General features: G+C 43.2%; 1 protein-coding gene across 1 annotated transcript in view; it reads right to left on the bottom strand.

Moving 5' to 3' along the window:
* Positions 1–980: 980 nt before the first annotated feature.
* CNGB3 (cyclic nucleotide gated channel subunit beta 3) overlaps positions 981–27880 on the bottom strand; it is a 109304-nt gene continuing 82404 nt past the window's right edge. The window contains exons 10-19 of the mRNA XM_084851453.1: positions 26203–26267; positions 25588–25710; positions 20244–20385; positions 15225–15384; positions 14590–14687; positions 13058–13141; positions 9769–9887; positions 6318–6464; positions 4769–4937; positions 981–1343 (exon numbers count right to left, since the gene is read on the bottom strand). Coding sequence (XP_084707579.1) covers positions 981–1343; positions 4769–4937; positions 6318–6464; positions 9769–9887; positions 13058–13141; positions 14590–14687; positions 15225–15384; positions 20244–20385; positions 25588–25710; positions 26203–26267 — 1470 coding nt within the window. The remainder of the gene's footprint in view (positions 1344–4768; positions 4938–6317; positions 6465–9768; positions 9888–13057; positions 13142–14589; positions 14688–15224; positions 15385–20243; positions 20386–25587; positions 25711–26202; positions 26268–27880) is intronic.

Here is a 27880-nt window from a genome sequence, read left to right as displayed (position 1 = left end):
ACCCTAGGTGCTTCCAGACAAGGCTTTTACAATGCCATCGCCCTGACTCATCCACTGAATTTTACCGGGGGGGTGGGGGCTAGACCAGGGGTGGGAAGAGGTAGATTCCAGATGTTAGGGACTTCAACTCTGGGACTTCAACTCCATGAAGCCCCCGCCACCATGGTCAGGAATGCCAGGAGCTGAAGTCCAAAACATCAGGGATCTACCTTCACCCCACCCCTGGTCTAGACATTGTCTTCTTCCAATTATAGCTAGGGATGCATGGATCGTGTAAAATCCATTCCATCTGTGTTTCACATATTGTCAGGCACCTTTCATTATGTCCTCTGCCTGTCAACAGAATTGGATTTTTTTTCTGTTTCCAAATGTGTGCAAATTTGCACATGCCAAAATGCGCAAATTCCCCCCGAAATGCCATCTTCACGCTTTAGCCAATGGGGAAAATGCACATTTTTGGCCAGGGGGTTTTATTTTGTGTATTTTTCTATGATGAAATTTGTGCAAAATTTGGGAAAGTTAGAAAAAACAGTCTGCAGAATCCACCTGACGGGAAAAGCTGGCCTGCTGTGAAATTTGCGGGTCGGATTCATAAAAACCCAAACTTATTTGGTTCCATTGTGGATTTCTCCAGCATCCCTAGTCGTAGCCCTTCCCTACCGCTTCTTCTTTTCCCACCGCTTCTTCTGTCTTTTTCCTTACCCCAGAAAATCAGTTAAGGAAAGAGAGCCCTCTGTCTGGACCCACCCTCTGAGCACAGTTGTACTCACAAAGCTCTTTTCAGACCTTATGGTGAATGCATTTAGGTTGGGCTGAAACCTGCTGCAATGCCTATCCCTCCACATGTGTCCACTGAGTATGCAAAGATTATCTGAAAAGGGCCACATTTTCAAAGAAGAAGTCTCGGATTCTTAGAACGCCGATATGGGCACCAGATATGCACAGTCTTGGATATAACGCACATCAAGAAGATCCACCAGTTATATGTGTTTCTTCTCTTTGACTTCAACTGTAAGAATTTCTCCTTCTCCAGGTGTGTCGGAAGGAGTCATGGTAATGATAAGGGACTGGTTAGTGATTCCTCTGAGCAAAGTTGATGGAGGAGGAGGAGGAGATGGTGGTCTGTTGGCAACTGTCTCCTCTTTAGTTGCAGGTGGCTCAACTTGTGTAAGTGGTGCTTGGGCCTTGGGACCCTGAGCTGGGGGGTTTTCTGTCATTTTGGGTTGAAGCTTTGCTTTTGCTTTTAGCTTTTTTGCTTTTTCTGCCTTTTCTTGTTCTTCTTTCTCTTTCCTTGCTTGTTCGTCCTTGGCTTGCCTTTCTTGTTCTTCTCTTTCTTTTTGTTCCTGAAATAAAAATGGTTAAATATTAACGTCTCGTTTCCTTTTTTCTTTTTCTGCCTTTTCTCGTTCTTCCTTTTCTTTTTCCTCCTGAAAAAAAAAAGCAATTAAATATGATTAAATGCATATGTCGGTTGGGGAATCAAGACCGCACAGCTCACTCTGTCCATAAGGAAAGATGAATGCAATCCACCAAGCACAGCTAATCAGCAACCCACATTCATTTCAATGTGGCTTGAAGCTGCATGTGAAGTCCGTCACAAATTCTACTGAGATGCTGCATAAACAACCTCAGAACTGCGCAGAGGTGAATTTCCCCCTAAAAATGCTGCCAGTGTGATAAGATCAGGCATGACCACATCCTGAAAATGGTTAGTTTCCCAGTGCTTTCACAAGGCCATCCTGTGTAAATTGGAAGAGGAAGGTCACCATAGGATGACTTGCACTTTGAAAGCCATCTGAGCCAGGGGTCATCTCCATATCAATTGCAAACAATTACATAACTGCAATCCTAAATATACCTACTGGGAATGCCCTACCAAGGGAGCTCTGCCAAGTCCTGTCCCTTCTTAGATAGGCTCTAAAAACCTTTTAAGCCTGCAAATGCCATTTTGTGAGTAATTTTATGCTCACTTTTATGTTTTATTTTGATGTATTTTAAATGCTACTGTTTTAACTGAGATGGTGGATTTTGTTTGTCAGAAATGGATCATCCTTCCCCTTCACAATCGATACTACAAGGAGACAAAGCTTCAGGCTAATACTACTTTATTTTGCTAGAGACTAGCCTCTCTACAAATGCAGATTCCAGGAACCTCTCAGACTGCTTCAAGCCTTTAAACAACTAATCTGCAATCTCTGATTAGAGGAGATGAACTGGAGGGTAGTGAAGTTGCTGACAGTTTGGGTGTGAACCTCACGGACAGACTTGCTTTGCAGTGATGTCCCTCCCTTAGGGTGGCTCTTTCCTACGTTGGCTTCCAAGAGTGGCTATTCTGGCAGAGCATCTGAGCCCTGCCCCTAACTTTTCCTGCTTTGCTTTGCGACGTGCTCTAGCGTCTCTCAAGTCACGCCCTCTTCCTCCTCCTCCTCCTCCTCCTCCTCCTCCTCCTCCTCCTCCGAAACTTGAGTTCTTACGATGGAGGGAGGGGGCAGGGACTCAGCCTGGGCCATCTGTTTGTGAAAGCCTTTGGAGGAATATCTCCCAACAATTTGGCTCACTAGGGAGGATCCCTCCCCCAGGCTCTGATCTAGCTGTTCCAACTCTGATTCAGAATTGGAGCTGTCAGACATCTCAAGGCGCTTGAACTCATCCCTGACATTGTTATTGTTTTGTTCTTTTCTTTTGTAAACTTTTTTTTTAATTTTTACCTTTAATTTTATTTTGGGATTTTTTATTTTTAAAGGTGGGATATACATGATAAAAAATAACTACACAAATGATGGCAAAAGCCCCATTAGTTTATGAAGCTGGCAACAAATGTCAGAGCCAAATGCTCCTCCCTTGTCCTTCCCTTCCTTCCATCACACGATTAGGGATGGCAGAGAATTCTGCCACAGATTCCATGAGTTCTAAAGAATCTGGCCCCCTGGAATCCATGGCGGAATGGCCTCCTGCACCCCAGTGGAATCCCCCGGGATGGAACTTACCTGAGGCGGATGCGGTGGATTCGGCGGCGGATTCAGCAGCAGTGGCTGGTCTCCTGGCCGGCCGTGGCCGGGCTGCTGCAGCCGCCATTGCCGACCTTGCAGCTGTGATAGGCTATGTACGAATTTACATAGCCTATCATGGCTAACCCCCCCTCCCAAAACCCCAACGTACGCAAATGGTGGTGGCCACGGCAGCCGCCATTTGCGTTCCCTATTTTTTGCCATTCTAGCCTACATAAATATTTACGCGGTGGGGGGGAGGCGCTCCGTCCCTCCTCCCAAAATCCTCAACGGGGGGGAGGCGATCCGTTCCTCCCCCCCCAGAATCCTGCCTGGCTGGCTCCCTTCTGTGGCCAGGCCATGGAGCTGCCGGCCGGGCCAACCCGCAGCGGGGCCTCCAGCCGCTGCCGGGCTGCTGCGGACGCAAATGGCATCTTGAGTAGGGGACGCCATTTGCATCCCTATGGTAGCCCGTGATAGGCTACATAAATATTTACGTACCCTATGATGGCTAAAGCGGGAATGCAAATGGCGTCCCCTATGCCATTTGTGTTCCCGTTTTCTCCGTGATAGGCTACGTAAATATTTACATTCCCTATCATGGAGAAAATGGGAATGCAAATGGCGTCCCCATGCCATTTGCGTTCCCGCTTTAGCCATCATAGGCTACGTAAATATTTACGTAGCCTATCATGGAGAAAACAGGAACGCAAATGGTGTAGGGGATGCCATTTGCGTCCCTGCTTTAGCCGTGATAGGCTATGTAAATATTTATGTAGCCTATCACGGGCTACCATAGGGATGCAAATGGTGTCCCCTACTCAGGCCACAGCCGCCGCTGGAGCCGCCGGCAGAGCCGCAGCTGCAGCTGGAGCCGCAGCCAGGTAGGCTCCGTTTCACGGGGCTTTCACAGGGTGGTGGGGCGGGTTGCTCCGTTCCGCCACGGATTCCGGGGGGCCGAATTCACTGGAATTCGGCCCCCCTGGGATCCGTGGTGGAATTCTCTAACATCCCTATGAAATTCTCATCTCTCTCAGCCTCTTTCACCAGAGTTTCTGCGCCCCCCCCCCCACGAGAAATGCTGAAAATGGAAGAATCAAAGTTTTCAGCATGGCACTAGTTAAGACTATCGTCTATTTCCAGGCATTTAATGGCATATGATGGCGCATTTATGCCAGCTGTTTGAACAGGTCTAGTGTTTTATTGAAATTGTTCTTAGCTGTTTAAATTGTTTTTAAGTGTTGTACATTACAGATGTTATGCTGTATATTATCTGGTCAATTGTTGTGAACCACCTAGAGAGCTTTGGCTACTGGGGGGTATACAAATAAAAAAATAAATAAATGGGCATGAAATGAAACATATCATCTTTGTTATTTTCATTAGAATGGATATTTAATTTCTCTCCCTTTTTAAGACTGGCCTCAGCATATCCATTTGCACATTTACCTGTGCCTATAAAACCATTGGAAGTGCTTGTGCTCAAGTATTCTTAGGTGCATGGGTATGGTTGAAAGAGTGTATAACCCCATGGCATCAGAAAGACATGCCATGCCAAAGAATACCACTTAGGTGAGCCTCATATTTTAAAACTCTTAATACAGCAAAAAGCAAACTCTCAGTAATTTAACAAATATATTGTCGGAGACTTACAGGAGTTAGATTCCTTACTGTTGGTTGTTCCTTCAATTTGACCCACCCATGAGTTGTTCTTCTCCCTGCTTATTGTGATCTTTTCTGCATTCCAGACTGCCCTTTGAACTTCCTGAATGTGTGAGTACCTGGGCGTCTCTCTCTCTCATCAGCTTGATAACCGCAGCCAATCCACCGTCTTGTCCACCAAACAATGCTTTGAACATCTTGGGTGGTTCTATTTTCCGTGTGAGCAGGGACAAGCATTTTGCAGGTTGTGGTGGTCTGACAGACTTGCCTGTCTTCTTCATAAGCGCTCTAGATTGTAGGAAAAGGAAAAGAGCATGTGAAATACTGTTAAAAACTCCCAAAACAGCCATGCCTCCTCCTGGTACTTCTTCCATTCTCTATTAATCTTTCTGATCCTACTTTCCCATCCAGCGAGTGAAAATATACACAGCTTGTCTAGCAAATTTTATTGGAGGCTCAAGACTTGCACTAATTTAAGTTCCATTAGGAACAACATACTTTTGCCTTCCTTGCTTCTTTATTGCTGATTTGCACTAGAGCTGCAATGCCTCCAAAACGCAGATCTGTGCACATCCAGCGGGACATTTTTTGTTTTCTGTTCTAACCAGCAGTCATCCCATGTCATGTTGCATAGCCAATGACCAGCAAAAACTCTGGTGATCCCTTGGATGCGCATTAGGGATTAACGGGCACTGCTGAAGCCACTCCAAAAATAATATGGAAAAACTGAATTGATTTCTTGGCTGCCATAAAGACATCCCCTGGCCCTGCAAAAAAAATCCAGACTCCAGAATGGCTGTGGATAGGGTCCTAACCTGTAATTGACTTCTGGGCAAGTGCAGAACTAGATCAGAGTGGTTGTCTTGGCTGCCAGAAGTAGCCATAAGATAGTAAGAACTAAGAAAAGCCTGGCTAGATCAGACCAAAGGTCCATCTAGTCCAGCATCTGAATTCCCACAGTGGCCAATCAAATTGTTCTGGGTAGCCCACAAACAAGCATGACAGCAACTGCCCTTTCCCATTGTTTCTTCCCTGCAGCTAGTACTCAGAGGCACATAACCTTTGAAGATGGAAGTTGCATATAGCCATCATGATAAGTAGCCACTGACTAGCTGCCCTTGGTCTCCACTAAAGATGGATTAGAAGGGATTGATTTTTTTAATTATTATTTCTAGACGATATGTGTACTTCTCATTGGAGGTTGAAAACCATCCCAGTATTTTAACTTCTGAAAGATGAAGTCTTAACATATTCTAAATAGTCCAGTAAAAGTCCTAAGAGTTGAAGAATCTGCCAATAGCAATGTAATCTCCCCTTTTTGTAAAACGGTGTTTTGAAAAGCATCTTCCTTTATATGTCAGTAGTGAGATTTTCTTCCATTACCATCCAGGTCATGATGTTACATTGCTTAAGATGGATCAATAAAGATTCAATAAATAATAGATAACTGTAATAATGGCATACAATAACAAGTCTGATTACTTTTATTTAGAACTGTATTTTCTGGCATGTTAGCCTTGAGTCATCCCTCCTCCAACATTACTCTGACAATTTACTATGTCGAGTAATAAGCATATGCCTGAGAAGCAAATAATTTTCAATGTGTGTACAAACACACACCAGTTCTGTATCTACGAAAATGTTCCATAATTCTGTGGAAGGACATACTTTCCCTTCTTCCTCAAGAGCTTTTCAGATTCAGGGTAGTGCACCAAGATTTCATTCAGAGTCTTCTTGTCAAGAATAAAAAGGTTGGCAAATCCATGGGCCACCACATTTGCAGTCCGCCGATTTCCTCTGCTTGCTGCTAATAGGCTAAAATGGCAGAGAAAATGGGCATCACTCTCCATTTCTAATTGTCAACACTATAGGCGGGTTGCACTATTCCTCCGTCACTCTTGTAATATGTTACTTATCTTTAATTTAAGTATATTTTTATCAAGTTAAATTTGTTCCTTCCTAGCCTATCCTCTGTGGATATGGAAACGGGTGTTCTGCATGTTGGGAATCTTGCAAACTCATTGCAAGTTACTGGAAGGGGGCAGTGTTGCAGTTAGTTAGTTCATGGGAGTTTTGACCACAGCTAGCCTTAGGATGGCGTGCTATGGTCCATGGGGTCACGAAGAGTCGGACACGACTGAATGACTGAACAACAAGCCTTAGGATCTCTGTTGCCTACAGTGTGGTTTCTTGTGATTTCTTCCTTTTGCTCCCCCTCTTCCTTCCCCCCTCGCCCCCTCTCTCTGACCTCCTTCATTGCTGGGAGCAGCTGTGCTTGCTCTCTCTCTTCTGCTGTGTTATAGAACACAAATGTACTGAACAAACTGTTCTTTGAAGCTGTACCTGCAAGATTATATTGTGAGTAAAGCTTTTACCTTTATGTCACCAAAGAAGGGTGTGGTCTCCTTTTTAGCCTTGTGTGCATGTGGGACTGGTAAATGCTCATTCTGTTCTTCCTTTTGCTTTTCTTTGCTAACTGCCTTTCTAACAAGAGGCATCAATACTAAATAACTCCCATCACTCAAAACCTTTTCTGACATAATTTTAAGCATTTGCGAAGACTATATCCCCATCCTGTGTTCTGTTCTGTTCCCGTTCTCTCTGACTTTTCACATGATCTATTCGACTTATTAACAGTCATCTTGAACTATGGTGCCTAGAATTGAACACAGTATACTGTGCAGCAGGTAGCATTGCTTAAACTAATTAATCAGGGCAGGGCAACATTTTTTAAATTGACGGTCTCATTCCCTTGGGTGAAAGTGGGCAGGGGGACTCCCCCTCTGTTATCCCTTCTCTCCTCTTCATCATCCATTCACATGAACTCACACACATACAAACATGCACCCCATTTACCATTCATCCATTCATTCTCTTGGTTCAGACAACACGATAACCCATACTCCAGGGTTGAGTATGGATTAAGTGTGGGTTGTCATTGAACTGTGGATTGTTGTTGAAATATGGGTTATCGTATTGTCTGAACCCAGTCGCAGTAACAAACCATGGTGAACAACCCACAGTTCACAACCCAACAACAAATTATTTATTTATTTATTACATTTATTTACTCCCGGACAGCTGAGGCTCTCTGGGCAGTTCACAACAATTAAAACCATAAAATACAATATGGTAAAATATGATATAATATTTAAAGAGTTTAAAAGCAGCATGTTAAACCAAGTAAAACCCAACAGCAGTTACAACCCAGGGAAAGCCTGGGTGAAATGGTGTGTTTTTAGGAGGTGCTTGAAAGATCCCACATTTTCTGCCTCCTGAACTGCATGGAGAAGGGTTTTCCAGAGGGTAGGTGCTACTACAGAGAAGGCCCACCATCGGGCTTCTTCATGGTGACACTCCTTTCATTTTGGAATGACCAGTAAGGCCTCCTCTGATGATCTAAGATGTCACCTGGGTTCTCATCATGGGTTGTTCATGGTTAACAAGCCATGGTTTGTTAGCATGGCTGGGTTCAGACAACACCATAAAAGCTCATACGCTTCAGCTCATAAAGACAGACTAATGAGGCCTCATATTAAAGCACAGCATTTATATACATTTTCATCAATTTTGCCTATTTAGCCCTGCAGCAGATAAACATGACAAAAGGGGGTGGGACGTAGACTCTCTGCAGTCTGTAATGCAGTCTGTAATCATTGGCTGTGAAAGCTCTAGCTCATTTGACTGAAATGAAAGAACCCTCCCAAGCTATTGGCTGAGCTGCTGAAGTATTGGTGGAATGTTTGAGATGGCTTAGGTCATTTTCGCCCTGGTCATTTTCACCAGGGCTAGAGGTGTGCCAGGCTGCTGGTGGCAAAAGGTGCAGCAGAGAAGGCAGGGAATAGGCATCTCTGTTGCAGTAGTGTTGATCAACTATTTGACACCATGTATGGATATAAGAGTTATATGTAAATGGCATGAGTGAGGGGTGTGTGTAAGAGAAGAGTGGGAATATAGAGAAGGTGTTACACATGCAACAATACACACGGGTGAATTTCAGGGGGTTGGACTTGATGGTCCTGTAGGCCCCTTCCTACCCTATGTTTCTATGAATATATGTGGGTCTTGTACATAGGCATTTAGCACTTCTATATTAGATGTTTAGCAAAGTGATTTAACTTTACAAATCCACGTTCTTCTCTATTCCCCTTAGAATGAGACCATCCCCTGCATTTTCCAGGAACTGCTAGGCAAGATCTGTGAAATGTTTTGTTTTGGAAAAGACTGGGGCTGGGTTACAGCCCAAGCTCTTTCTGCTGAAGCCTGCCAGGAGAAAATGTAGTGCCAGAGCCAGGTGCTACTGCATGTGATAAACAGGGGCTCAGTTCTCTTCCAGCTGCCATCCTGCTACTGTTAATCTCCTGCTGGCAACTCTAATCTGCTTTTGGAAAACAGGTGAACAGCAATGTGCCAGCAGGTTTAAATTTATCCTCTGCTTGCAGCTCCCCCTGTGGCAGTGAAAATATGCCAGTTGTATTTCACAGAATGCGAACAGCTCCTACCAGTTCACAAATAGGCAGTTGAGTTCTCAAAAACCTGATCTCAAGTTTCCCAGAGACAATCTGCCCGAAGATTCTCCTGGAAGAGTCCCACTGCAATGAATGGGAAGGCACAAGAGCCAAGAAAAGGCTCTTGTAAGTCAGTTCCATATATAAAACTATTAGGGGCCTTAAAGGTTTACTCATTAAAATATGCCAGAAACCTAGAAGTGGAGCAAGCATCTCCATGTCTTTCTCATGAGCAGACATCAGTTATCTTGGGGATGGTCCACCCACACACATATGTACATCACAATTCTACACACTCAGAGCTAAGCCCCACTGTATCTAATGGGACTTACTCTCTAGTAGGTGTGCTTAGAACTGCAGCCATAACTACCCAAAACTTGGTGACCTGAATCAGAGAACTGGTTGCATTGAAAAACAGTGTTGCTGGTGTCATCATGTGAGAGGGAACCTCTTATTTGCATTGATTGATCTGTGATGGTTCATTACAGGTGCAAATTATTGTACTCCATGGAATTATTATAGGAAGGGCATTCTTACAATAATTTATTAAGTTGATATAGGTTTGGTCAGCTCTATGAAACAGCAGTTTGCCCAAGGCAAAGGAAGGATACCTGATCTCTCCAAATACAGCTCCTGCTCTTAAGGTGACCAGGACCTTGGTGCCATCAGGACCGCCAAGAACTTGAACCTCACCTTGTTTAATGATATACATTTCTCTGCCGATTTCTCCCTAAATGCACACATACACAAGAAAACGGGGGAGGTTCATTATAGGCTGATGATGAAGAAGGTGATGAGTGCTATGCTGAGAGGAATGACTGTAGAATCTAATGACCCATTTTTCCACAGACTGAATTCTTCCTCTACGCAGCATTGACATGATAAAGCAGGGTTTTTTTAATTGTGTGGTAAGATCACTGTGACCTTACTCAACCCTGTTTTCAAAGATGTTCCAGTCTTACATATAACATTATTTATTCCACCTGTATCCCATCCTTACTCCAAGGATGTCAGCATAGCCAGCATGGCTTTGCTCCATTTTATCCTCACAATATCCTTGGGTGAATAAGTTAGGCTGGGCTATAGCTACTGGCCAACTCAGTGAGCTTCATCGCTGTGTCCAGGTTTGACACGCTACCCGCTACACCAGCCTTCCACAACCCAGTGCCCTCCAGATGTGTTGTACTACAACTTCGATCATCCCCACTAGCATGGCCATTGTCATGCTAGCTGGAGGTGATGGCAGCTGTAGTCCAACACATTTGAGGGGCACTGGGTTTGGGAGGGCTACATTACACCATACTGGCATCCACAAACATGTTTACTTGTAAGCCTTCCCTCCCCCTCTCAAAAACCAATATCTTTGGTGGCATCCTGAGTGCATCTAGACCCAGCCAATCAGAACTCTGTATAGCCAGATGGGGAGCTGAGAAGGAGATGGCTTTTTGATTATCACAAGGGATAGCCAATTAGCACTCTGCATAACTTGAAAAGGAAGAACTGGTTGCTCCTGGCCTCGAGTCACTTGAGAGACTCACCTTTCAAGGTTTGTACATCTGTCTCAGGCCTGACTTGTGTGTAATATACAAATGGACTCTAAATTTTGAGACAGATGAATTGGGTTACTGAAAACCTTTAAGGTTCTAGCTTCTGTTTTACTTGGAAGAAGCTGAAAGCTCTTAACCTTCATAGAGTTCCTATTGACAGAGTGGGCAGACTCTCTCCCAACAGATGTTACTCTATTAAAAGTGTCCCTTTGACTCACAGTCACCTTGCCTCTCTCATTCACCAAGACAAGCACAGCAACAGCAACCCAAACAAATGGAACACTGCAGATTCAGAAGTAAATCAGCATTTTGATTATTTTTCCTAATGATCATTTGCATAATTTCAAAGGGAAAATCAAGAATAATCAACCAACCAAAGCATCTGCTGTTTCTTGCATATTTACCAGCTCATTTGTGAGCTGATTACCATCCAAATGAAGCCAATTATACCTGGACAAATAGGACTGAAATGTCTCAGTTTATGATATATGTATCCCAATCAAAATAATCTAGTGTACTATAGAAGGAAAAGTAGCATAAAACTGGGATGTATTTATCATTTATATAGTTTGTATGGTCCAGTGGATGGAGCATTGTATTGTACATAGTAGATTTGGGTTTACACACAAACCCAGACATAGATAGGCAAGGATTTAAATTGCTTCTCAGCCTCAGGGCCAAACTAAACATGGCTAGGGCTGGTGGAGAAATTTGCTCAGTCAAGGATTTTTGATAGATTTACCCGATCCGTACTTTGCAGACCTGAATGCAATTTGCAGTTGGAAATCCATACATGCTTGCAAGACAGTCCGCAAATTTCTTTAAAAAGGTTCTTAACATGCACACATTTGCAAACTATGCAAAGAAAACTGTGTACATGTCTAAAATGTGTACAAACACACTTTAGTCAATGTGTGCATGCATACAAAAATGTGCCCATTTGAAAAATGTGTACAAAAATTTGTAGGAATTTATGTGAGAGGGAAAAAAAAGTATGTAACCAGAGCAGAGTGAGCTCAGTGGTGGAAAAATAAAAACCTCAATGAGATAAAGTTTGACAGATCTACCCATCCCTAAACATTAAGGGTATTATCTTATGCAAGTTTGGACAGAAAAAAGTCCCTGCTGGCTGGGGCATGCTGGGAGTTGTAGGACTGTTTTCTGTCTAAATATGCATAGGATTCCACCTTAAATGCACTTAAGTGTTTAACATGCTTTATTCATATTCTTTAAACATCAGCTGTGGTATGTGTGTGAGGCAATCAGGATTGGAACTGTGACACACAGATTAACACTTCAACATTTTACCGTAATGGTCCAATCCCAATGAAAATTATCCTCCCAAAACTGCTTTTCACTTTGGGAGGGAAGATCCCATTAGCACCAATAGAAGCTTCTCCTCCATGCCAGATAGCAGCAAAGAACAATTTTTCATCAGGACTGTGGTGCAGGAGGTAAGGATTAATCCCCCCTCCTTGTGTGCCAGGGTCCAGATCTTGATTACCACCCCCACCCCAGGCTTCTATTTACAGTAAAAACGGTAACACAGCATAACATGAAACCACGTGCTGCCACCTGCTGGATGTTACCATAAGCATGAATATTCATACTGATTATCTGGGCCAGCCCTACCATTAAGCAGAGTGACGCAACTGCTTCAGGCGGCAGATGCTGGGGTGGCGGTGCAGCAGTAGGAGCCACCCTGCTGTTTCTCCGGAACTCCCGCCATTCCCCTGTCTTGGAGGCCAGAGCTGTGTGTGCCATATAGCCTCTCCTGCACCCCTTAAACTAGCCTGCTGCTCTCCGGTGTGGTGGAAGATGCTATCACACTGCCCATGTTGAAGTAAGATTCAACTGCCAAACCAGTTAGCATCTTTGTCCTTTGCCTCAGGCAGCACAATGTCTTGGTCTAGCCCTGCTGATTATTATTGGCAGAGCAGAGAATATTAATTTGTGTATCTCAGGTTTTTCAGATGGTAAATCACAGACTTTTACAGTTCAGTCTCATATGTCCCTCTGTGTATTTACTTATGTGAAGTTTTATGCCTGCAACATTTCACTTAAATAATGAATCCTAACAATGCATGCCAATAGATAAGTCATATTTAAATACCACAGTTATTCATACCCTCCCTTTAAAAAAGAGTTGATTATATAAGTAATAAAATCCATATTGTCTGGACCAAATTTGAAATTTGAGAGCACGTTGTTACAACTGCACACTGCTCTGCGATTACTTTTATGCTATGTAATTCACCCAAGATTAATTTTGTTCACATTTTATTCTTGACCTATAGCAGAACTCCTCTTCTAATGCCTCGCGATTCTGGCATCTGTAAGATAAATAAATCACCTTTTTGCAGACAAAGTCACCAGGTAAATACACAATGGATTTCAGTCTCAGGAGTATGTCACATATCATTTGGGTATCACATCCCTATTTTTAAAAAAGAAAGAATAATCAGAATCAGAATTATATTGTAGTGAAATGCTTACTTGTAATATTACACAGCACCAACAAAAGGCACCGACAATGTTCTTTAAAATGCTTAAGTCTAATCATGTGTGAATCATAGTAGCTTGTATAATTTGCCAGCGTGAAGTAGACAGAACGCAGAAGTCCAACTGCTATAGCCTTTTAAGAATTTAGTCCCAATGGCAACTTTCTGTGTAATTAATGGATTGTGGATTGTAGCCCAGAAGTTACATGTGTACCATTCATGACTGTACATAATAAAGAAAATTCAGATTTCAAATCCCTTAATTTGAATGGTGGTGACTTGTGTCTCCACATTATCTGTTTCGTATCATTTTTTCTATGACAAGACAATTTGGCAAGGAGCTTGCGCTCCCACGAAGAGCATAGGATGCATAGGAGCAACTGAAGTGGAAAGGGCCTAAGCAAGCTCTGCTTCTGCCAGGGAGGCACTGCCAGGGCCCTGTCACTGAGTGGTGATCAAGGGCATGGGGAAACACAAAAGGGCCCATCACTTTCCAGAGGCAACTATGGCCTAGTTCTCACAAAGTGTGCATGAGTTGGTAAACAAGTGTCTTTCCTGTACCGCTTGAAATTGCAAGTGGGGACACATATACAGCATCATCCTTCTCCAAACAAAATAATACATGCACACAGAAAAATAGATCATAGAACAGTAGGGTTGGAAGGGGCCTATAAGAGCATCTACTCCAAAGATAAGAATGGTTCGAACAAGCTTTCTTTCTGATATGCTAGTTTTTCTTATACGTAGGAATCTTTTTTTCTTTTTTGTGGTGAGCATTTTATCTTGTGCACCCCACCTGCAGTCTGAAGGGGAACATTTGAGACACAGATTTACTACCTCAATTGCTCTGTGTGAGAACTAGAGCTCAACAATGGGGAGTAGCTAGGAGCTGCAGTGCTACCTGCCCCCAGAATGTGACGGACCTCCCAGTTTCTCCCTCTCAACCCAGATCACCATGCAGCAAGAGCATCCTGACTGTGTCACTGTTGGGACCAAAGTTTGGGACTGCTAGGATGTAAGCAATGACCCTGCTTGCTGTCTGGCTGGAGGCAGAGGAGGCCTTGCTTTCTTTAGCCTGCTGTATGGGCAAGCACCTTCCACGGCTGTGGTATGAGAAGAGTTATGATGGTATGTGGCTCATGGAAGCTGGATGGAGCCTGCTCTGAATCACTAATGAGCCTGCCTCCCATGTGCTTATGCTTTCATCCATACTTAGCTCTCTGTGTGCCAGTGGTGAGCCCTTGATCGTGCTCACTAAAACAACTGTGCAACTTGATTTTATCCACTGTACTATACATCAGCATTGCTTACTGTGGTAGTTTGTTTTGCAAAACAAAAATGCCTTGCCAATGCTAGATAATGGATTACACAAAAATCTACTTACTTTGAACAAGTCGACTTTACTGACAATGGCAAAGTTCACATCAATTACAATGGCTAGCTGCATTTTTCCAGGCATCTGCTCCAGCAATTTAGATTCATCTGCATGACAGAATGATAAAACAGCACAACATACTTTTTCAAAAGCTGGTGTTACATTGAGAGGTAGTAACCGCCCCCCTCGCCCTCCCAAGTAATGAAAAATAATGATAAGGAAAGGCCTAGGAAAATACTTCTAGTAACAAATTTTAAAATAAAATTCCAAAAGAAAATGTCCAAAATTCGTATCCCCATAAGAACTTCATTAGGCCAGCTCAAAGGCCACAAAATACTGTGCAAGCCTTTGAGTTCTCCAGAACAATTCATCAGACAAGATGGTAAAGAAAGGAAAAAGGGATTATTAATATTACTATACTTTGTGCTCCCTGAAGATCAGAGGTTCAATTGACTTGGTTTACGGAGAGATTTTTTTCAACAAAGAAAAGTGTTGTATTAGTTGAACTGGGTGGGTTATTTAAATGAAATTACTTAGTAATAACTGCTACCAATTCCCAGTCCATTTTCAAATAAATAAAATTACATCGATGTTCCCAGTGAAGGTGGTGTGGGGAGTTAATTTTCAATTATTCTGAATTTTACCCAGCATTCCTTGTGAATTCCATGTGTACTCATACCAAGTTCGAACACGATTCTGAACAATTCTTGGAATTGTATTAGAGGTCATGTATGACACAGTGTTATCCATATAGGTGCGGTAGTAGTTCTGCCCTGCTGTTGCTGCTCCAATGACATCTCGCATCTGCAAATATCAACCATTATTACACGGCACATACTTAATAGTCAGTTTTCATTGTCATCCCCTGCGTTTATGTGGTTTGTTTGTACTGGCTGGTTGAAGTTTTAATGTCATTGCACCTTTGAATATATTGTTAGCTGCTTTGTTGACCCACTGGTGGAAAAGCAGGATATAAAATGAATAAAGCACAGCTGCCTTATAGATGATTTGTCCATCTAGCCCAGGATTGTCTACGCTGACTGGAAGAGCTCTTTCATTTCTGTCTGTCTGTCTTTCATGTATGTATGTATGTATGTATGTATTTAGTATTCCATTTATATCCCACTTTTTTCCTTTTGCAAGGAATCCAAGGCAACTTACATGGACCTCCTCCTTCTCTTCATTTTATCCTCACAACAACCCTGTGAGGTAGGTTAGGTTGAGAGTCAGTGACTGTCCCAAAGTCACACAGTGAGCTCCATGGTCGAGTGGGGACTGGTACCCAGATCTCCCGAGTCCCAGCCCCACAATCTAATTGTGTCAGGGTTGTTTCTGAGCACAGGGAGTGGAATAGCAGTTCAGATTCTGAAGGAGAACCGCCAGACATGGGGGAGGCGTTTTCCCAGGCTAGTCCAGACATGACTGGCCCAGCTTCTCAGGTTACAAACGCCCAGCTGGCTGAGGATGAGGGTTCCTCTTCTCACACCCCTGTGAGAGACAGCAAAAAGAAAGGGGGGTGTTGTAGAATCTGAGCTAATAGACACCAGGCGCAGACGCAGAGCAAAGAGAGAGAAGGCTGGGGCGGAACTTAGATGGTCTACCCGATTGGCCTTGCGTGAGAAGCGGCGCTCAGAGGCCTCACGGGAGAGAGGTTCCTTCCCCCCCCTTAAGTTAGGCTATTGAGACCGCCTTCCTCTTCAAATGGTGGCAACTTTCTTAGCTACCTTTCGATTTCTCCTGAAGGCATTCCTTTGTAGACTGAGAGTCACTAAGAATTTGCATCTGTATGTCCCTGTGAAGTAATGGAATTAAAAGCTGTAGATTGAAGCCTCTTGTCTGTGTTTGTCTTCCTGTTGAAATAAGGTGGGGGCTAAAGGAATCCTGACAAACTGCTACACCACACTGGCTCTTTTACTTACTACCTGCTCCTCTTAAGTGGAAATGCCAGGTGTGATCTTGCAACCTTCTGCATGCATAGTATGTGCACTGCTACTAAGTTATGGACAAATGGATAGGCAAAAAGAAAGAGAACAAAATAAAGACTTGTACCTCAACATGCAACACATGTACTTGCAAGGAAGTCCCACTAATTTCAAAGGCACTGACTTCCAGGCAGCGTCCTTAGGATCGCAGTCCCAGTTTAAAATTGTTGCCACTACTCAGCCCTATTACACCATCTTAAGTCCTTGGGTTCCCCATGTCAAACTGTGGTTTGGAGTGATATGCCTTTTGCTTGCACACTTGCTCCTACCCTTGTGTGCTCTGCTTAGTTAGGAAGTTCCTGATTTCAGTAAGCTATAGCTTACCATTACATCCAGTCCAGCAAATTCTGGTTTGAACGTGGTTTGTGTAGTGAAAAAGCTTCTTCTTCTCCTTCTTCTTCTCCTTCTCCTTCTTCTTCAGAATCCGGCATCTCTTGCCAAATGCTGTTGTTGCTCATAATAACCAAAATGAGACAATGTGTATTTTTGGGCATAACAACATCTGGGATGGGAGGAAGGAAGATACCCTCTCAAATGTACAGCTGTCCACACCATCTTCAGGAATTCAACTATGTGCAAGGTATTCTCATCCAGGTATATGTACATGTAGTGACATGAGACAATCAAAATCTTACTGATTGGATCCTTGTTTTCCACACACACCTCTTCTAAGAGTCACCCCACAAAAATAGGATGATTTGGGGAAAGGGATGCTCCATGTTAATGTGGCCCAGAGGGATATGCCTTCCTCCTTCCCTTTACGGAATTCAGGCATTGCCTGTGAGGATCAAACTACACATAACGTTAACTGTGTAGCATGTGTAGCATTCTAAATTTTTATCTTTGCTGTTTTAAATCTGTATTTTAAACTCCTGTACTGCTGCTAGGTTTTATTGTGGTTGTATTGTTATATTGTGGTTTTAATGTTCTATATATTTTAAATTGTTTTATTGTGTGTTGTTTGGTTTTAGTTTTTGTGAACCGCCCAGAGAGCTTCGGCTATTGGGCGGTATAGAAATAAATAAATAAATAAATGTGGCTGACCTTCTCTTTGTTTTTACTCTTATGTGAGCATGCATGGTCCTGGTTGGGACCACAGTGCACTAGGAGGGGAGGATTAAACCTCCCCCTCCCCAATTTGTTTCTCAACCCCCCCCCACATGGAGGTTAAAAAATAGAAAAAAGCCTCCATTGATGCCCATGGAGGCTTTTTTCTTTTATTAACTGCTCCACCCATATGGAAGGACCAGTGTGCTGTGGTCCTGTAGATTCTCCTCAGGTTCTGAGCTTTAACTTGCACATGTTCCTATAGGCTGTGCTACAGGAAGGCAATGGTAAGCAATACTTCTCTTGCCCACATTTTCTCCTCTCTTCCATCCCACTTCCCCAGCAATTTGGGCTTGCAAGACTAAGCTCCCCCTTTCCCCCACCCAGAACAGCTATTCCCTTTCTTTGCAACTCCCAAGGCTTTTCTAGATCTGCCACTGCTCTTTCCTGTTGTCAACATAATTTTATTGCATGTTGCTGAAAGCTCATACAACAGGAGAAAAACTTGCAGGGGCAAAGTTAAACTGAACATTATACAATGTTGTATTTCATAAAAGTACTCCTTTTAATTACCCTTTATTTTATACAATGTAGTGCACTACTTGAGCAAAACATCAAAAAATTAAAGTGGGCCCCTTGAGGCTCTATCCTCAAAGGAACCAAATCCAAATGTGCTATTCATATCTCTTAAACTGTGCCATAATTTAAAACATGCATATTCTCATAAATTATACTGAACATTCATTTATTGGAAAGATAATTTTTAGCTTGGAATCGGTGGTGAAATGTTAGTTCAAATTCCCACATAGCAGAAAAAAGGACTATTTGTAGCTTTAAAATTAATATTGGATAATAAGTTATAATTTAATCTTAATTGGTTCTCATATCACTTTTGTCAGTTTTAATTCCTCCATCATCTTGTTAAAATTATATTCTAAAAATGGGCAGAGCAATCTTATAGTCACATTTCTGCTGGGGATGGGGTGATGGAACCTGCCATCATTACAGCTGTGGAACATCTGCAGCATCCAAAATATCCTCAGAGAGGAAGAGTATGGCTGGAGAAGCGACCTCCATTTTTCATCACGTGATGGAGGTTCAGTGAGTTTTATGGAAATTAAACCAGTCTGGTTCTCAAATGTACCTGCATGAGAGACCACCTGGAAACATGTACCTTTCTGATGTCCCCTTCTGAGAATACCTTATAGAGCAATTATGTGAAGGTAGTGGTGGTGGTGGTGGTGGTGGGGATATTCCTTGGCGGAGGAACTGCCAGTCCCTAAACCCTGTTAGCTCACGCCAGCTAGGACACAAGATGAAGAGGAATGGCATGTTCCATGTTTTCCATGCCATGGACAGGTGTTTTCTAATCCCCTCCCCCATGCCCTGCTCCTGCCTCATTGACCACAATGAGAGAGAAATGAACTATTCCAGTTCCAGGGCATTTTATGGCCAGTTGGGGGACTATCAGGGGAAGAGATCCAAGGCTTCCCTCCAACTGCCCCTGACCCATCCCTCTTCAACCTCTATTGCTGTCTGACCACCAATGCAGAGAAGCCATGGTGGCAGAGGGCCTCTGCTACTACAACAAGGAGGTCTCCAATAGCAGACCTCCCTCCCTGGTCATGGAAAGGGAGGTCCTCAATATTCTAGGGCCTTGGAATGCCCTCTATGGGCCCAAAGAATTGTGGTCTTAATAGCATGGGAGCTTCCACAGAGTGTGTCCTTCCCATGCTGCTCCAATAATGTCAGAAGCACAGTTCATGCAGAGCTTTTCTACATGAGGCATTTTTTATGTGCTCGTGATTCCTTACTCAAGGTTGGTTACAGGTTCTTTAGATGATGTCGTGATCCTCCAGTTTCACTTCTGAGTTTTTGAGACCACTTTCCCAAGGTGGGGGTTAGAGCAGGGAAAATGGCGTATTATTTCTGAAAATGAAAGAACAACTTGTGTTTGCACTATTCGTCTATAGCACAGTGCCACTTAGAGGTTATATAGCAGAAAAGCAGGACAGGAAAAGCTCTTTGTGTAGAACTTGGATCTCAGTTCTGCAGCAAAACTGAAAGTAGATACAGAGATTAACAGCCTTGTATAGAAAAGCTCACAGAGAAGCCAGTGATATAACACCTTCCCATCCCAGTGTCATTAACTTTCCTGGGAAGAGGGTGAAGTGTAGTTGCCAAGAACAAGCTTTTCATGTAGAAGATCTCTGGTATGTCTGCTTAAAGGGTGTTGGGTACCAGGACTGGGAAAGATTTATGTCTGAGACCTTGGAGAGCATTACCAGTTGCCAGAATAGATGGTGCTGGGCTACATGGACCTGTCTCTCTACAAGGCAGAGAGTGATATAAAAGATATAAGGGTCCCTGAGTTAACCCTCTCATTGAAAAGGGTGGGGGATGGAGCGAATCCAAATGTATGAAATAAAGACATGCAATCATGGCATTAAAATTATATTTTAAAAATGAACATTCAAAGCCAGCCATCACATTTTGCTATTCAAAGTTCTAGATCTCTATACCTTTTTAATAAAGATACTACTGAGGGGAGGTCTACGCTTTATTAATATGTCTTTATTACAGAAAAAAATCTTAAACTCAAGGCTCAACTTAACAAATAATGCCTTTGTTTACCTGACCAATCAGGCTGGAGAATACGAAGACTCCTGAGAAAAAATTCAGAAGCTGAAAGATGATTTCAAACATAGTTACCGGTTGCGGAAGTCCACCAATAGTAATTAAAGTGCGAACTGCCCAATAGTAACATCTTAGATACCTGTAGATATAAAACAATTATTGAAATCATTATTTTGCCACATGTTTCTGTTCAGGATTAGGAGAAGTGCCCTTTCTCTAGAACTAGGATGGGGAACTGTTTTGGCCCTGGGGGCTGGATTGCCTCCTAGGACACCCCCTAGTGGCCAGATGACACCAGGGGATGGAGCCCTCACTCCCAAAACACAGGACCCTGACGTCATCAGACTCCTCTCTCTGCATGGAGAAAGAGGCTGCACCTCTTTCTGTGCATGGAGGAAGGGATGCCTTTCCCTGCTCAGTGCTAGAGAAAGGCTGTCCCAGAAATCCTGAAGCTGCCCATTCTGTGTGTGTGTGTGTGTGTGTGTGTGTGTGCATGCAAGGTGGATGCTCTGTGTGTGTGCTCATGTGCAATCCCTGCTCCCCTCAGCTGACACAGGATGTGGCCCTCAGGGCCAAACTCTTGTTCTATGGGTTTTAGCAGACGAAAAGATAAGCATGAATCAGCACTGATAATATATGCACCTAAGTGGAGGGAGCCCTGCGCTGCAATAGCACCTCTCCCCCAATTCATTAAGACGACATGCAGTGCCAGCTCCAGGTTTCTCAGGGTCCTTGGGCAAGACACCCACAATGGACCCCATCCCTCAGTGAACCTACCTTCTCACTGCCATTGCTACCAGCTGGTACTGCTCCTCATACTCATTCTCATGACTGCCACGACTTCCTTGCTTGACAGGTAGAGAGTCAGTGTGCAAGTAGCCAGTGGCATCTACTGCTCTTCCTTTTTACTAACACTGTTGTCCAGGCCGAACGAGAGGCAGGTGAGCAAGTGGACTGCAATGGTAAAGAGGAACAGCTGCTTCAGGGGGTTCTTCTCAGTGGGCCCCTGCTGTGGTGTGGGCCCTTGGTAGGTGCCCAGCCATGCCTGCCCTTGATGCTGGCCCTAACTACATGAGTGAGGTCTGAGATGGGCCTTTTTGTTTTACAAAACAGCTCTTCTCCTCCTCCTTGCATTATGCCTCTTTCGAAAGAAAAACAAATCAAGAAGTATAGCTTCCTCAGATAGTGTCTCTAGAAATCAGGAGCAGCAAGCCACAGAGCGAACTGGATAGCTGTAAAGTTATTGCTATGCAAACACAGGACTTGTCATTTCCTGTTCTCTACAACAATGGAAAGTATGTCTGGCTCTCCAGCAGTCACATCTTCACATTTCCTCTCTTAAAATATGTCAGACATATAAAACCATTCATGAACACATCGAAAGAGATTATTGATCACTCCACTGAATTCCAAAGGAAATGGTTTATTTCTAAAAAGTTCAATTTACAGACAGCAGCAGATTGGTTCCCATTCTAAACATCAGAAAATATCAGGTGTTAAGTCTGGTGGTTCAGTGACCCATCTCTGGTAATGCCAGATGCATTGTGGGATAATGCTAAGGCAGCATTCACACCGCTGTTATTTAGACCACTGAATGGGCTGCTTCATGTCAGACAATCTACTCAGTATAAACTACAAGGTGTTTCAACCCACTTTCGAAGGGTTTCCAAGTTGCATCCAAGAGACTGACACTATCCCTTTAACATTCCACAATGTAGGGAATTCAGCAGCAATGGTCTCCTGTGCATTTCCCTCCCTGATACCTTCACCCATCTCTTCCCTGCTTGCTATACAAGACACTTGAGCAGCATACCTGAAGTTCTCTACCTGCTACATCTGGTAGCAAAGAAGAGGTCTGGGATACAATCCTGCAGCTGCATATATGGAGCTTCCCACCTCACTGGGGAAATTAAAGAGATAGGGCAGTATCCAGTGGCCTGCAACTGCTAACGTAAACCACACTATGCGAGCGTAACTACGCTAGCGCAACACCAAAACCGTTAGCTGGCACGCCAGTTTCCCACTAGTCTGTAGCTACAGGCTCTCCATGGTTGTTTTCCTGTGCTAATGGGGTTGTGCATTGAATGTATAATACAAAGTAGAATACCGAGCTAGGTACATATGAGGAAGAAAGCTGTTCTGTGTTAGATATTTATGCTCAGCAACTCTGAAGAAGACAGAGGTTGTACGTTAGTGTGCCACAATTTTTCTTCACAAAGGCTGTATGGCTTGACAGACAGAAATGCACTTGGTACAGCTTCTCCCATGACTGCATTGCCACCATGTCTGGAAAAGCTGCACCTGTTACATTTCTGTATGCACTGGAAGGCTTAAAGTCAGTCTCTCACTCAGAAAATGGAGGTGGCAACCAAGCTGGATTCCAGTAGCTTGCAGCAGAAGAAACAATGGAAACCCAGAATCTTAACTGCCACCATTGTTGGAGCAGGCAAAGAGTCCTCAAAGGATCAACTCCAGAGTCAGCAACCATCATCCCAGTCATCATAGGCACCAGTGGGATCTATAGGCTCTATGGAAGGAGGCAGAAGACATAAACATTGTTTGGTTGTTCATTCCACACTGAATGAATGTGCATAGGATGGAGTGATAGCAGGCCCGACCTCCACAAGTTCATTCGAACATGTGTAGAGAGTCCCTGCTCATACAGCTGTCCACATGAGGACTCCTTACAAGTGTTGTAAAGAAAGCACATAGATTAGGGAGGGCACTTACACATTGCCAAAACAGAAGGAAAGACTTCATAAAAAAAAGAGGACACAGATTTGCATAAAATGTATCTATGCTAATTTATATGTAGAGATGCAAATTTGGAAATAATTCATACTATTTAAATAGAAAAACAATCGATCTCACCAGACTGGGTAAGAATGTGACCAGCTGACTTGCTCAGACAGTCTGGGAGCTAACTGTGGATGGACAACTCCAAGGCCCCTGCTGCTCTCCCTTCTTTTGTTTCTTTCTCTTAAAAATGGACAATCAGCGGGGCAGCCCTTCAAATAGAGGACACCTCCAAATAGAGGACTGTTCCCTGCAATGTAGGACAACCTCGCATGGGGCAGAGTCACAGCGCTACTCCCCTCCCATGCTCATTCATTCTATTTAGAGCGAATGACTGAACAGGGCTACAGCAGGGTCTAGTCAAGAGAAGATCCTTGCTAGCTGAGGCGGGAGCCACAGGACAGTGGTAGGTTCATTGTCACAGAACATATGTGCTAAGGCGTCTATCTCCCTTGGGTCTGCATCTGTTACCTGGAACTAATTCTTCCCACATTTTGGGGTGGGAATCTGCTGAAAACCACAGACTATATATTTTGTGTGCTATTAGGCCTCAGTCCTATGCACACTTATAAAATCTATTAAAAGCACTGGGGTTTGCTTCTGCATAGAATTGGGCTTCACAGCTGCAGACTTAGGATGGCCATGTGTCCTCTTTTACAGAGGACAGTCCTCTTCTTGAAGGGCTGACAGAGGACTGTCCTTTATTTTGAAGGTGTCCTCAGTTTAAAGGACTGCCCAGTCCAAGTCCAGTTTAAACATAAAGAATCACCAGCTGGGCCTTGAAGCTGCCCATTAGCAGCACCTGGATAACAGATCGAGCACGGCACACAGGCCACCTGGCCACAATCCTCCACACTACAGTGATGTGTACTGTACTTCTATTTAAATTATAATTATTATTTCTAAATTTGCATCTATACATTTAAATTAACATATGCAAAAATTATGCCACTAGGTATCCTCTTTTTTGGTAATGCATGTCCTCTTTTTTTGGCGATTCACAAGTGGCCATCCTAGCTGCAGTGTAAACCTAAGTAATCCCCCAGGAAGCAAATCCCATTGTACTCAATGAGGCTTACTTCTGAGCTGACGTGTTTACAATTGATCTGCTGTAGCTGGATTACAGGGTTGTTGTTGTTGTTATTACTTTACCTGCAAACTCTTAAATGCCCTTTCTCTAAAGGTGAACATTAGCAGACAAAATGTGATCTCAGTGGCTGCAATCCAGCAAGTCACTTTATGCATGTGCCCTTGAGTTTTCAAAGCAGTTGGTGATGTGTGACATGATGTGCAGCAGGAGAAAGGACTCCTGTTTAGTTCTGAAGGAAAAGGAAGAGGATCTGCTGCAAATGTTTGCAAGCCTACCTATGCAAGCCTACTTAGAATCATAGAATAGTATGGTTGGAAGGGGCCTTGAAGACCATCGAGTCCAACCCCCTGCTCAATGCAGGAATCCAAGTCAAAGCATCCCTGAAACGTGGCTGTCCAACCTCATCTTGAATGCCTCCAGTGTGGGAGAGCCCAACACCTCCGTACGTAATGGATTCCATTGTCGTATTGCTCTAACAGTCAGGACGTTTTTCCTGATGTTCAGCTGGAATCTGGCTTCCTGTAACTTGAGCCCATTATTCCGTGCCCTGCACTCTGGGATGATCGAGAAGAGATCCTGGCCTTCCTCTCTGTGACAGCCTTTCAAGTACTTGAAGAGCGCTATCGTATCTCCCCTCAGTCTTCTCTTCTCAAGGCTAAACATGCCCAGTTCTTTCAGTCTCTCCTCACAGGGCTTTGTTTCCAGTCCCCTGATCATCTCCGTTGCTCTCCTCTGAACCCTCTCCAGTTTGTCTCCATCCTTCTTAAAGTGTGGTGCCCTACCTATGGTCTAGAGACCCATGACTTAGAATTTTCATCCCTCTATGGAAAAAAATCCCTGAAGTCACTTTCTTATCATTACATCTAAACATATAGATGTATAACATTGCCCCCCCCCCACTTCATTCCATGTTGTCGTTTTGCCAAATCTATAGCTATTGATTTTGCATTCCTTCCCCGGCAGCTTCAAGCAACCATTTGCATCGCACAGTGCCAGCTCCCACTGGAGCTTTTCTTTCTTTACAACACATTTATAGATGCCCTTCACCATATGTAAGGAAGCAGTGGAACCTGACCCTGTGAAGACTCTTAAGGGAGTAAAATCTTTTGTACAATCTGAAGGTTGGATTGTGCGTTGTAACTGTACTCCTCTGATCCTTTGCAAATGGCTGTTTTCTTATGCATGCAATGTTTCTTTTGTGCACACCTAATCAGTAAGTTTAATATATGACCCTTGTGCTTTCTCAGTGTTTAATTAAGTTAGTGATTAGAGCTGACTCACAAACCCATAAAAACCTAAAGCTGTAAACTAATCACTCACTACACCTGCCTTCCACATAATGAGCATTGTTCATTGCCACCAATCAGCAGCAATGATGCTAAAAGTTAGCAGTGCAAGCACTTGTGAAGGTTTCGCTTGCAGCCAAGTCATGGAGGGGCACACAAAATAACTTGCATGTTTCCTTTGCCATCGTAAACCCATTTAGTGCTGCCAAGTCCTTCATAGGTTGAGGCCCAGTAATACAGGCATGCATTAAGGTGTAAGATGAACAACAGGTATCCAGTAGTTCGAATGACTCTATAAAAAACCAAAACAAACAAGAGTTTATGCAGTTCCTGTGGGATATGCATTTCTGGGCTTACTTTCTCTTAGGAGACTTTAATTTTGATCAATGGCAATACTAATGCCCTACTGTGACTTATAAATATGGCTAGCATTGACAGAGTGGAAAATCATCTCGTAAAATCTGTCTTGCCAAAGGCCAAATGAATAATTGTCATATAATAAGTAGTACCACTGCATTATGCTAGGTTATTAGTGCCTTGGACATGAACATTTTCTATTCATTTAGATTTTTCCATCCAGCTTCTCCCTAAAGCGTAGGGCAGTTAACAACACAGGCCTGCCTCCATCGCCCCCACAAGACCCTGGTGAGTTAGAGCCTTGCAATGTTCCCATTTTACAGACAGTGACTGAGGTTGCAGAAAATGCTTTATCCAATGTGGGAGACCCAAAATGCTGAAGTACCTTGCCAAGACTACATGATACAAGAGCACATGTAGCACGTACCTGTAAATGTATGCTTTATCCATGATCGCCTCTAACCGGTCATTGAATTCAAAGAATGTGAGATGCTAAATGTAAATGAATAGTGAGGAAAACCAGCTGTGTCTTTATAGGAATTATATAATAATCCAACATGCATTTTGTGACATAAACTGCCTGGTTTTTATATTATGGCAAACTTTAAATTGTTGTTTTAAAAACAATCACATTTCGAAACTGCCAACAACCACCTGACATTTCAAATATCACTTTTTCCAGGGGCTGAGTTATGGGGGGTACTTTTCTATTTAGCAGATCAGTGATCTTGATGAATTATGATGATTTTACTCAGTGATATTTTACTCAGTCAACCAAAGTTTCTTGCGCATAGACAGTCAATACATTTTTTTGGTTTTGGTTATTTATTTATTAATTTCTGTGCTTTCAAATTACTGGCTTTTTGACAGAGAGGCGACAGTTTGAATAATCCTTTTTCTAAATTTTACAAATGAAGAGGGCTTGTTTAGATCATTCATTACAGATTAATTTAGATAAACTGGTGCAGGAGCCAGAACCCGCCCCCCAAAACAAAATAGAATGTGTGCTGTCAAAAATTGTACCAGTTGGAAAGAAGCAATAATTGTCCTACATCAAAGTTTTTGCACATGCTCAAAGATTATTTTTTAAAAATAGTATTTTGTAGCTAATAACTTATCCACATCAAACTTTACAGATATGCAGCACAATCCTATGTATGTTTACTCAGAAATGAGTCCAATTCTATTCAATGGGACTTACTCCCAAGTAACTATGCATAGGATTGCAGCCTTACAGTGCAATGCTATGCATGTTTACTTGGAATTAAGTTCCACTGTGTTCAAGAAGGCTTACTCCCTTGTAAGTGTGTTTAGGATTACAGTCTTAGGGCGCAATGCTATGAATGTCTAGACAGGAAAAACGCTGGCTAAGGGATGCTTGGAGTTGTAGGACTTTTTTCTGTCTAAAAGCATAGGGCCTGTAGTGTGAACATTGACCACCTCCACCTAGTGGTAATTTACCACCTCCATCTAGTCAGAGTAGAACTGGGGGTGTCTCTACATTAAAGGAAATTCTGCAGCCTTAATGGGGCATTTTGCTTCCGTTCCCTCGGCGCAATGAAGGTGTGCTCTTTTCACAAGGCAGAAGTGAAAATGCCATTTCCTGGGGACCATACTGGGTTTCCATTGTTAGCAATGGAACAGCACCATGTAGTGGTTGTCGACCCCCCCCCCTTTTAACTTCCAGCTTATTTCTGGGGAAGTTTTTTGCGTGATTACCAGGATAAGGGATGGGAGATGTCCTGGAGGTTGATGACATCATGTAATGGACCCGCAAACTTCTGTGAGTAGCCAATCAGTAGCGACAATAAATGTGTCATGTAGAAATGACCCCAGGATCAAATCTCTACTCTGCCATGAAGTTCATCTGGGGGCCTGGCAGACCCATCATTTCAGGTAAATACCAGTTTGATAAACATCAAAATTATTAACAATATCAGGGAGACTATGTGTGACTGTATGTGAGTATGTGTGTGTATTCAGTTGCCCTTGTTCAGTTAAGCACATAAGAAGTGCTGTGCTGGATCAGGCCAAAGGCTTATCCAGAAAGCCCAGCATTCTGTTCCTGCAGTGGCCAGCTAGATGCCTACTGAAAGATGACAAGT

The sequence above is a fragment of the Heloderma suspectum genome, chromosome 4 (assembly GCF_057233095.1).
Source record: "Heloderma suspectum isolate Gila_16-S chromosome 4, 16-S_ref, whole genome shotgun sequence".
Classification (NCBI taxonomy): domain Eukaryota; kingdom Metazoa; phylum Chordata; class Lepidosauria; order Squamata; family Helodermatidae; genus Heloderma; species Heloderma suspectum.
This window is presented reverse-complemented; position numbering and strand designations above follow the sequence as displayed.